Genomic DNA, 12,691 nt, shown 5'->3' on the forward strand with positions numbered 1-12,691 from the left:
CCATTCTGCAAAAGACTCCTCGTCAGCTGTAGGAGTGAGGTGTCCCAAGCCAAGAGCAGCAAGAATTTTGTGCCAAAATTCCCGAGCAAAGATGCAAGCAGAAAGAAGGTGCTGAATTGTCTCCTGGGCTTGATCACACATGGGGCAAACATCCGGGTGAGGCATCCCTCTTTTTTCAACCTATCAGCTGTCCAACATTTGTTCCTAACAGCCAGCCAAAGGAAGAACTTGCATTTTGGAGGGGCCCAGGTCTTCCATAACCTCTTCCAATGCTCAAAAGCAGTAGAGCCAAGAAATAAGACATTGTAACAGGATTTAGAAGAAAATAGCCCCGAGGCTTCATGTCTCCATACATGGCGGTCAACATCCTGAGAAAGATGCACCTCTCCTAGAGCATCCTATAAAAGAAGATATTGTTGAATTCCTATCAGAGATAGGGGGGTCTCGATATTAGCTATCCATTGCCTGTTCACAAGGGCCTGGGCCACTGACATAGTGGTAAGAGCTCTTTTATCAACCTTGGACACCACTTCTGGAGCAAGCTCTCTGATGGAGCAACCATTAAACCATTTGTCTGTCCAGAATAAGGTATCAGTGCCATTTCCCACATGAGAGATCAACGAGGCTGCGAAAAGATCCTTGACCTTCTGCTCAATGGGGATGCTCAAGCCATGCCAAGGCCTGTTCGGATCTGTTTTTTGTAGCCACATCCATCTGGTTTGAAGAGCCCAACACGTGTTGCAGATTAGGAATTCCAAGCCCTCCAAGCTTTAAAGGTCTTGTGACCTTATCCCATGCAACAAGGCAGCTTCCTCCATTCACCTCCTTTCTCCCTCTCCACACAAATCCTTTTCTGACTTTATCAATGGCTGTAATCTCCCACTTAGGAACATTCATGGCAATGAAAAGAGATATACTGGGATGGCTGAAATAATAGAAGGCACTAGAGCTGTCCGCCCAGCAAGGTTAAGGAGCCTAACTTTCCAATTAGGTAGTCTATCTGCAATATTATCGACCCATTTCATCAAAGTAGTCCTGTTTAGCTTCTTATCTGAAATAGGCAGTCCCAAATAATTGCAAGGGAAGGAAGAAGGGGAACATTGCAGAATATTACACCCTTCTTGCAGAACTTCCCCCTCACAGCTTATTGGGATGACACAGCTTTTGTGCAGATTAGATGCAAGGCCTGAGTCTTCTCCAAAACAGTCAAGAATTATAGTGCCCAAAAGAAACTGATCCCAGGAACAATCCGCTATAAGCAGATTTTGCAGAGTAATTTTCATCTGGAGCAATGCCGAAAATATGCCTGTCTTCAGTTCCTGGCTACAGCTCAAAAACTGATAACAAGTCCCAGAGCTGTAGGTAATCAGTCAATACACCAACTGAAAGAGCCCCTTTTATATCAGAAATCCAAATCCTATTTGTAATTTCTTCTTGGACTGTCATGCTATTACCAATCCTTTTTGGAATTACAGCAAAGAGTTTTTTTTTCTCGAAAGCGCAGGAGAACTGCGCATCTTTGTATATTATGAAGAAAAGGTTGAAAGGGCCTTAGAAATGCCCAATTACTCTGCGCATCTTTGTATATTAAGAAGAAAAGGTTGAAAGGGCCTTAGAAATGCCCAAATACAAAAGAACCCCATTACGGGGGCCAGTAACAAGCATACAAGAAATAACCCATAAGGAAAAAACCACCCCTAGAAGTTCGGTCTCATAGCAACCATCAAGAATCTGGCAGCAGGGACACAAGGTGAGATACCCCCTTGGCCCCAGCAATTTCTCACTTTCTCCCTTCACAGCAAGCCTAAGGATCAGAGTTAGGCTGGGTGTCATGTGGTCAAAAACACATCTATTAAGATGATTCCAGAGCATCCAGACACCTAAGATAATTAGGGAATCCACTCCTTGATGAGCCCATTTACTGCGTCCGAAGCATCTTCCCATCAATCCAGAAAGTGATTATTCCCTAGCTGAGGAGCTAGGGAATGTATTCCATACTTCCTCAGCAACTTGTACCAGAAGAGACGTGCAAACACACATGACACCAACACTTATTTTTCAGCTTCCTGGTGACATCTGTTTGGGTAGTTCAGGCCTCTCTTGGCTAACCTGTCAGATGTCCAGCATCTGTTTTGGGCCACAAACCAGATGAAGAACTTGCACTTTGATTGGGCCTAAGTTTTCCACACCCTTCTATAGTGACCAAAAGTACTTGATCCCAGGAAGAGACCCTTATAAGCACTCTTTGCTGAATATATGTCATCAGATGCAACATCAAATATATGTTTATCTTCCCTTCCAGGTTGCATTTCTAACTCTGAGAGAACCGCCATAAATGAAGATAATCTATTAGAGCACCGACACTTTAATATCTGAAATCCAACTCCTATTCTCTTGTTCACATATTTCTTTGGGATTATTTGAAACAGATGAGGAGCCAAGTCAGAGATCCTTCTCCCATGTAAAAAACTTGTCCGGGGAGGGAAAGACCGCCCTCTTGGTATTATATTAAGAAGAGACCAAAACATGGTCCTGGTCGAGAAAATCCTCGAACATTGGCCGTCACCGCCCACTCTTAAACGTCCCAGCCGGAGGGTGGCGCGCAGGACGTAACCCGGAAGCGGGCGGGGCACAACGAGGGGATTTTTTAACCAAGCCAGAAATTCGTCCTCGAGGGGGATTGAACCCAGTACCTGGAGGTGCTACTCGGAAGCCTTAACCATTACGCTATAGGCCCTTTTGCCATGTAGCCAGTTGTCTGTCCAGAACATAGTTTTTGAACCGTCTCCCACCTCAGAAATCAGAACTCTAGAAAAGAAAGCTCGAGCTTTACCAGGCACCTGAATAACCAGTCCTGACCAAGTGCGATGCCGATCAATTTTCTTCAGCCAAAGCCATCTCATTTTTAGAGCCCATCTCATTTTAACCCTACCTCTTATGCCTTATGAAATAAAAATCCCAGGATATCCATAACAAGGATGAACATCATGGGGGAAGAGGGTCCCCCTGTCGAAGTTCTCTCCTATGCCTGTTTGGTTCAGCTTTTTTCTGACCAGCTTTTCTGAGAATCTGGCTGTGAGAAGAATCTCTGAATATCGTTGGGATTAGGTGCGGAGGAAGATGAAGTGGTCCAAAGGGTTCAGGATCTAGAAAGCGATGGATTCCTATTATTGTGATGACTCGACAGATTCTGTGTTCATATTGATTTTGGACGATTTTTACCAAAATGATTCTTATGGAAGCGGGCTGAAAAGCTGGGGCTTTTGGCAGTTCGCAGCTGCTTTTGGTGGCCAGAAGCTGAAAAAGCCCAAACAAATAGGGCCTATGTCTCTCCAGATCTGTCCAAAACCCATCTGTTCCATCACCGCAACAACGAAAGCCCATGACACTGAGTCAAAGGCCTTGGTTATGTCCAACTTGAGCAACAGCCTAGCCCTCTAAGCTGAAGGGGTCGACAGACCTTTCCCCATGCCACAAGGCAGTGGCCACCTTTTGCCTCTTTTCGACCTCTCCAAAGAAGTCCTTTCCTAATTCTGTCAATGGCATCTAAACCCCATTGGGGGATGTCCACTGCCATTGCCAGATAAACAGTCATGCTGGTAAGGACGTGCTGGACTTGGACTCTTCTCCCTGCTCTTGCTAATAAGTCTGCCTTCCAATTTAGAAGTTGATCCGCAATTCTGTCAACAATTGGCTGGAACTGCTGCCTAGATAACTTGTATAAGGATAGAGGAAGTCCCAGATAGCGATATGGAAAGGAAGATATTTCACAAGGCAGCAGCACCTGAACTTCCAACATGTCCTCCTCAGAGCATATAGAGATCCGATGAAGCTTTTTTCTGCTAGATGACTACTGTTGCAATCCCTCCTCCTCTGCCTTGGAAAACAGATACACAAGGACATTCATAGCAACAATAAACAACATTGGAGACTTGGAGAGAGGGGATCTCCCTGACGAAGTCCTCTCCGTTGTATAATGCGCCCTCCTAGGAATCCATTCAACATCACTTGAGTAGTGGAAGAAACCAGCAGTCTCATATAATATCCCTCCAGATTGGCCCGAAACCCAGCTGCTTCATTACTTCAATTAAAAAAGGCCAAGAAACAGAGTTGAAAGCCTTAGAAATGTCCAATTTAAAAAGCAAACTGGCCTTGTTCTGTTGGTGAAGCAATCTTGCGGTTTGTTGTACCAACATGAAATTATCCTGGATGAATCTTCATTTGATGAATGCGCTCTGATTAGGAGACACCGTCTCATTAAGTCTTCTAACCAACCTATTGGCTAGGATTTTTGTGATCAGCTTGGCGAAGCTATGCACAAGGCTGATAGGCCTGAAATCCTTCACCATATCAACCCCTTCCTTTTTTGGAATCATGGTGATATAGGCTGTATTGAGGCGCCTAAAATTATCAAATTTTCTGCCCCAAACTCCCGAGACTGCAGCCATAACTTCAGCTTTTATAATGGGCCAGCAAACTTAGTATCATTGATCTCGATAACAGATTATCGAAGTGCATTTATTTTGGGCGGAGGGAGTAGATGTTTTAGACTCTTAACACTTAATCTCAAAAGCGCAAGAGAACTGCACAAAATTATATTAAGAAGGAGAAAAAGATCCAATAGGACGGCAGTCACTTCCTCTTTGTATGATGATTTACCTCTTTTCGCTGTTTCCACCTCCCGTTAATGGCACACAGTCCACCGTACCATACTCATTCAAGCCCAGATATCAATTCCTAGTTGCCTTTGGCTGGGGTTCTTTTTGAAAAGGTACTGTGGAGTGAAAATATAAAAGAACACATATTGGTTTGTTTGTTAATCTATGCTCTCTGGTATTTTTATTTGTGTCTACAGATTAGTACTGTCGAGGCTGTTCACAGATTCTTTGAGAAGTTTCCTGGAGCATTCATGCATAGACTTCATGTTGAGGTTCCCAAAAGGTTTCTGATGTCCTCCTAGCTTCTTGTTTATCTTCTTTGCTTTCATTCTCTAAATCTGGTTTTAATCTTTTATACAGGAAGCAACTGCTATCTTCTGGTCAGGTATGCGTTATTATTGTTATGAAACTTATCCGTATATTGATTTTAAAGTCTGAGTAGCTGTACATTTTGATCCTGTTTTTTTCGATCTCTAGGATCTGCGATATACACAATTCTCGTTTGAATTATTACTATATGTATATATAACTAGTTAGATGCCCGTGCGTTGCTACGGTTTTCATATATCACATATAGGGGTGGCAATAAGCTCTAAATTTTACACTAGGACCAGATCATATTAGGATCAAGCTCTATTTTTATTTTCATTTTTGAACTAAAATTAATTAAGGGCTCAAACGAATCGTCAAGAAACATTTGAATCATGATCCATTACCACCCCTAATCACATAAATAGACATTTTTTAAATGAGATAGTTGTTTAAATCATGGTTATTAAGGCATCGCTTTAGCGTCGGTAAGGCGGACGCGGAGGCGTAAGGCGTCCTCTCGCGTGCAAGAGTAAGGCGTGGCCGCGCCGGGGAGAAGAGGCGGTCAAGTGGTGGCAGGGCGCGACGGCGGCGCGGCGCGCAGCGTGTTGGTCACAACAGCGCACAGGGAGGGGAGCTGCGGGGAGGGGAGAGGGAGGAGATGGTTCTTCGGGATGGGGAGCCAGCGAGCCGCTGACGCCGGGGTTGAGCCTGCGTGACGAGCGCGAGTGGAGGGAGCGGAAGATCTGCTGTGAGCAAGATGAAGGCAGCGGCTGCTATCTGCCTTCGCTGGTACGCTGGAGCTGTGAGAAGGTTAGGGTTTTGAGCCTCGGTGGGGTACTAGGGTGGATGCTGAATTAAATGGGCTTCTAGATGGGCCATGAAATAGAAGACCATATTATTCTTTTTTTCTTTCCTTTTCCATTTCCTTTTTCTTTATAACATTTTTTTGACACATTATAGTTCAATGAATATTGGAATTTTTGAGTTCTGTACTGGGATATATTATGTGTTAGAGACCTATTAGTGGTTAGGACCTAACTTTATGTGCATATATATATAATATTGTATATTTCTATCTATTTGAGACTATATTTGCATATTTCCTATTCTCATTTTCTAATTTTATACATTACTAAGGCGTCGCCTCGCCTTACGCTTTAACGCTTAAGAGGTAAAAAGGGGGTCGGTCGCCTTACCGCCTTAATAACTATGGTCTAAACATTTCCAAATCTTTATAATAATACTAACCATGAAGATAAGTCGACATATTTTAGTTGCAATCGTTTGAATACTAAGTCAAATGTAAAATAATAAAGAACTCACACCTGTTCGTACGTAAAAATTACAAACAAATTTCACATTATCACTGCTTTAAATGTGAGAAATTATATCATACTAAAACAGAAATATATATATTTTTGGTAATCAAGCTGTACCTTTTTAGTGACAACGCTGCCATTGCACAAACATTTTTAGCAATCAATTTAAGTGGGTAGCTCAGGGCCCTCCTTACTATTTGAGCTCCCACCTAATGTCAGTTCAACATGTCAGCTATAGTTGAACCGATAAGGCTATGGCCAGCAGACCATGCATATGGCCGTGCAAAACACTGTTTTGCGCTGCAGACTTCACTGCTTATAAAGTATAGTTTGAAATGGGAGAGGAGATGAGAAGCTGGTTTATGAAAAAAACTGGTTGATGGTGTTTGGAAACCGGTTTCTAAGAAACCAGTTTCTAGATTTTTGAATATATAATGACTAGCCTACCCTTCCTCTATTCTAAAAAGCGGTGTCAATAGATGTAAATTACATGAAATCAACAAGGACATGACGTAACTAAACAGACAAAAGCTGGTTTTTAAGAATTTGGGAATCCAATTTCTATAAACCGGAGAATAAACTTGTATATTTGCAACCACCTCTGTTTTCATAAACCAATTTCTTAAAAACGGAGTGCTTCTAAACAGGTCCTGAGTAAGGCTGCTGGAGATGTCCTTTTTTTTCTCGAACTCGCAATAGGATTATGTCATATTAATAAGACAAAAAGGGTACAAAAACAGGGGGTAAACCCAGCAACCCCCTAGGAACTAATATCCTAACAAGATTGTGCTCTGTTGCCTCCACTTTCAAATGAAATAAGGGATTACAGATTTTGTTTTCACCTTCTGCTCATCGTTCTCCATTGTATCCTTGATGATTACATTTTTTTGCAAGGCAAGATGACCTTTCATATTTCTTCTGTAACATGCATACAATCAACGCCAGTTAATTCTATCATAAACTGTTTCATAAATCCATCAACTCTTCTCTTATTCTGATCACACCAATAAAAAATTCATGAGCTGCATGGTACTTCTTAATTATGAGATAAACCTCCTTTAATAAAAGCTGCCATGTTTGAGGAAACAAACCCCTATCAGCATATGTAATAGGAACGTGGGAGAGTGATGACTAATTTTCGGTCAAGTAGCGAAGTTCATAACCAAGTGCAGTAAAAAAGTATTATATCCTCTGTCGGTAACCACTGGGATAGAGAAACAACAACAGACCGAGCAAAACAGACAGTAGTTCAATCTTCAATGTCTAGACTCTAGAGTGAGACATACATGGCATAGATATGGGAGGGAGCAGGGTGGGCTCTCACCGCTGATTCATGCCGACAGGTGGCGTCGGCAAACGAGACTCCCGGGATGTCCTAGCAGGCGGCTTGCGACCCCAGGGCGGATGCCGCGTACTGTAGCTCATGGCACGATGATGGATTTGATCCCTGCTGCGGGCAAGAGCATGGATCTGGGAAGAGGAGGGAGAGAAGCGGCGGCACCTATGAGAGCAATCGCCGGTACTGACGCCGAATAGGGTTGTGGGAGATGGGAGGGAGCTGAGTTGGGGAGGCCTTGGACTGCGGGTTAATTACGAATAAACATAAGTTTTTTTTTGCAAAAGTGCTACAATCATGTGGGAGGACACATGGAGAAACGCGTGCTTTATATTCGTAGAGATAGAGATGTGTGCCATTCTTTATTGTTATTTACATAGAGTTTGACACTGGAGGCATCAAATTTTCCAGGAAATAGAGTTAAACAAGTTTGACGCATCTAGATTCTCCCCCTTCTGGAATGAAATAGTGAGGAATTTAAGGGAAGAGGATTATATTAATAATTTGTAAGTATTGCTTCCTATGTTACTATGGCGCAGTTCTCCTGATTGCCATATGTCAATATGGTTTGACTACTATCCTACTTGCAGTGAACTAGAATTGCTTTTGATGCCCAAGAATGACGTTGGAGTTCTACCGATTGTGCAATGGCCAGTTTTCTTGCTTGCTAGCAAGGTAAAAAATCGAAAACAACTTTAACTGTTTAAAAGTTTTGCTTGCTTGATTCACAACTTTTGTTTCCATTTTGTTTCCTCAATCAACACCACCCCTTTCCAATTTGTAGGTTTTCTTGGCCAAAGAGATTGCAGAGGACTGCAAAGACTCACAAGAAGAACTTTGGTTAAGGATATCGAAGGATGAATACATGCAATATGCTGTTGTAGAGTCCTTCCATAGCATTTATCATATTCTGACGTCTATACTAGAGAAAGAAGGCCGCCTCTGGTAATTAGTGTCACTATTGTATTTTATCAATGCTCCTTTTTTATTCTTCTACATCATATTGGTTGGTGGTCCTTGTTAGGTTTATCTCTACCCTGCTTCAACTTTTTTTGGACTGAAAGGCTTTGTTTTTATTGCTGATTGTTGTAATCACAAAGGGAAATACATGTGTTAGGCCCAGGTCCATTACAACAACAAACACACAATAATCTAACACCCCCAGGTCGCAGTTGAAACTCTTGCTGCGACAGATGTTGAGACTAGAGTGAAACTCCGAGAACAACAAGAGAAGACCGTTGGTGAAGATGTCGGCAAATTACGAGCTTGTCGAGACGTGATGGACGTGGACGTCCTCGGCAACAACACTCTCATGGACGAAATTGAGGTCGATCTCAACATTCTTCGTGCACTGATGCTGGATATGGTTGACGGAAAGTAGACGACACTGACATTGTTGCAGTAGACCAGGATACTCCTTATGAGGGGGTTGTGAAGCTCATGGAGGACCAAGAGATCAGGTTGGCCCCAAGAAACACCGCATAACCAGAGTTCGATCGACAGGTGTCCGGGCACCCAACCCAATCATCATCGGTGTGGACAATTAGCCATGGGTGGAGCACCAGAGGTGGAGGCCGTAGTCGACGGTGCCCTGAAGATATCGAAGGGTAGGCAAACCTGTTGAACGACATATGCGATGTCAGGCTTGGTGAAGATGAGATACTAAAGAGCATTGGTGAGACTCTAGTAGGTGGTGGTGTCACTGACAGGAGTGTCATCGCCAAAGAGCTTGGCCTGCATGTCGATCGAGGTCACACATGGCTTGTAGTCTAGCATGCCGAGCTGCTCGAGGATGTTCAGGGTGTACTGCCACTGTTGGAGTAAGAGGGCCTCAGAGCGAAGCTCAACGGTAATTCCCAGAAAATGATGAAGGGGGCCCAAATCCTTCATGGCGAACTCATGTTGAAGAGCTGTGATGATCCAGTGCAATAGAGCTGAAGAGGAGGCAATGAGCACTATGCCATCAACATAGAGGAGCAGGTACATGGTGCAACTGCGATGCCGATAGTTGAACAGAGATATGTTCGGCTTGGCCTCAACAAAATCAAGGGAGAGCAGGTTTGTGGCGTAGCGACTTTACCAGGTGCGAGGGGCTTGCTTCAGACCATAGTGGGACTTGTTGAGCTTGCATACCATATCGAGGTGAGCAGGATTAACAAAGCCCACAAGCTGATTACAATAGACAGTATCAATGGAAGTCCTATGCAGAAAAGCATTCTTGACATCCAGTTTATGAACTGACCAAGAATGGGAGAGTGCCAAAGTGAGGACGGTATAGACGGTAGCAGGCTTCACGATGGCACTGCACATCTCATCGTAATTAACACTAAACGATGTGTAAACACTCCGAGAACCCTTTGTTTTTCTGGCCCCTTAACCTTTCTTTCTTCTTAATATAATGAGACACAGTCCTCTCGCGTCTTCTAGAAAAAAACACTCTGAGAACCTAGCGGGCCTTGTACCGATCAAGAGAGCCATTCGCCTTTTGCTTATGGATCCAGAACCACTTGCGACGTTGTCGCTGGGGGATGGGGCACCTGATCCTAGGTGTAATTGGCAAGGAGGGCCTAGTACTATTCCTACATAGCACACCACTAATGAGGATCACCAAGGGCGTTATGGATGGAAGACGGCTTGGGAGAGACCGACAGTGAGGCGGTCGTGGAGAGGACGAGGCGATCAACAGGGCGAAGAACCCTAATGGTTTGGCGAGTCATCATGGATGTGACTCGGGTTGCGATGAAGAGGAGGGGGTGATACATCGTCGGCTCGACGCAAGAGCAAGGCGTTGAACCCAGCTGGGCACATCGCTGATAGGCATGCACATGTTGGGCGTAGCAACGGGGAACCAACACGAGCGAGGGCACCGGAGAGAGCCCAGAGGCAGAGGCAATGTTGAAGAAGGGGTCACTGGTGTCGAAGGTGGAGCCACTATGGCCTTATGGGCCAATAGGTGGCACACGGGCCGACGACGAGCAACGAGGCAGCCTGAGGGGGTTCGAGGGCGTAGGAGCCATTAGAGGTGCCGGGCCATCGGTCGAACCAGTGTAAGAGAACCTGCGGGTGGAAAAACAATGACTAACCGGAAGGCACCACAGAGTATCCAACTCAAGATGAGAGGTGGGGGGGGGCTGGTAGGTAGTCTAGTAAGGGAAATCCGTCTCGTCAAAGGTAACGTGATGTGAGATCAAGAGACGATGAGTGGTGAGGTCAAGACACCGATACCCTTTGTGATTAGGGGAGTACCCGAGTAAGACACAAGCAGATCGAGGAGCAAAGCTTATGAGGAGCAGTGGCTGAATTGTTGGGCTAGCACGCACACCCAAATAGATGAAGATGGTCATAAAAGGGAGTGGTACCAAAAAGAGCAAAGTGTGGTGTGGGTGCACAATTGTCGTAGTAGGAAGGCGATTATGGAGGTAGGTGGCAGTGTGGAGGCTCTCATCCCAGTAGCGAGTAGGAATGAAGGCCTGAAAGAGAAATAAACACAATAGTGTTACTAGTGGTGTGAATCATGCGCTATGAGGGGAATTATATGGTCATGATATCTTGAGCTAGACTCCATGGGAGAAGTATCGGGATGAGTTATCGAACTCTCGACATTGTCACACTGGATGGCCTTAATGGTGCAACCAAACTGTGTGGAAACAGCGAAGAAGTGGAGAGTTGCAAAAGTGTCGGACTTCAAACGCAAAAGAAAAAAGTCCACGAATAATGAGAGCAATCATCAAGAATCACCAAATAATATTTATAGCATGAAACACCGGTAACATGAGATGTCCACAAATTACAGTGTACAAGATAAAAATTGTGCACAACCTAAGAGGAGCTAGGGAGAGGAAGTCAAACATGGCGACCTAACCGACAGACGTGGCAAAGATGCTTGAGGGTGCCACGTACTACATAGCTTGGACAGCACAACAGGGTTGGGATGACCGAGATGACGATGCCAAGTACTGGATGTAATGGAAGTAGGGGTGGTAATGAGCTCTGAATTTTACACTATAAAATTTAAGGATTGGATCGGATTATGATTAGGCTCTTTTTTATTCAGTGTTGAACTAAAATTTATTAAGTGAAAGTAGTCAGGGCGTGCGACTGCGGCGAGGACGTAGACAATTGAGTGGAAGAAGGATGTGGATAGGTGGACGCAGGTAGCCGCATTGTGTACAAGGGCCTAGAGCTATAACAACTGGCAAGAAGACTCCGGGGAGCGAGATCCTTCACGGTCAAGTCAAAAGGATCAAACACAATGGAACATGAATTGTCAATGGTAAATTTACGAACACAATGAAGATTTTAAATGATATGTGGGGTGGCAAGAAGATAGAATGGCTGGCAGAGGTGATGTGTCAATTGCGCACAATGATAGGAGTGGACGGGAGAGGTGGATGGGAAAAAGAGAGTATACCGGCATCCAGAGTGGTGTGGTAGGAGGCACTTGAATCAGCCACCTATTCGGTGATAGAGAGAAGGGTCAAGTTAATCGCTCTAAAAGAGCTAGCAAGAGACTGCTGAACCCACCCATCAGACCACATGTTCTAGGACAAAGCAGATTGGGGTGGTTGTGGCTGAGGCGCTGGTGGCGTAGAGGGTAGATGGTTGAGGGGATACTGTGAGCCGGCTGTGGCGACCGAGACGCTGGGAAGGGCCACCAGGGCTGGGCCCGGCCACATGGTGATGCAGTTGGTCCACGGGTTGTAGATGGAGGGCCAAGGAGTGGCCCCTAGGCTATCTCCACGACCACCGCCACCCCTAGAGCGCCTCCTTCGGCCGCAGGCGGCTGGGGAGGACATGAAGGGGCAGAGACAGGAGGGGCATGCACGCGTGACGAAGAGCCCGCTAGGTGGGAGTAGAGGAGGGAGGTCATGATGCCAAGCCCCTCTTGGTGGAGCTGTAGAGTGCGGTAGTGCCATCGGAGCGAGGGTATGTCCCTTGGTCATCTTTTCGAGGATGAGGTTGTTGCAGACCTTGTGGAAGGACGGGAACGAGACTGAGGAGTGATCTAGGTATGTATGTGACCATAGCGCCCGTTGAGGCCATGATGGAGGATAATGTACGAGCCT

At 45.0% G+C, this 12,691-nt stretch overlaps 1 protein-coding gene across 1 annotated transcript in view; it reads left to right on the plus strand.

The window, feature by feature from the left end:
- The window catches only part of LOC103644387 (callose synthase 9), a 75,308-nt gene that overhangs the window by 27,212 nt on the left and 35,405 nt on the right, over window positions 1–12,691 (plus strand). The window contains exons 22-26 of the mRNA XM_020544934.2: window positions 4,856–4,941; window positions 5,019–5,043; window positions 8,037–8,131; window positions 8,216–8,300; window positions 8,410–8,570. Of these exons, the coding sequence (XP_020400523.1) occupies window positions 4,856–4,941; window positions 5,019–5,043; window positions 8,037–8,131; window positions 8,216–8,300; window positions 8,410–8,570 (452 nt within the window). The remainder of the gene's footprint in view (window positions 1–4,855; window positions 4,942–5,018; window positions 5,044–8,036; window positions 8,132–8,215; window positions 8,301–8,409; window positions 8,571–12,691) is intronic.

The sequence above is a fragment of the Zea mays genome, chromosome 1 (assembly GCF_902167145.1).
Source record: "Zea mays cultivar B73 chromosome 1, Zm-B73-REFERENCE-NAM-5.0, whole genome shotgun sequence".
NCBI classification, from domain to species: Eukaryota; Viridiplantae; Streptophyta; class Magnoliopsida; order Poales; family Poaceae; genus Zea; species Zea mays.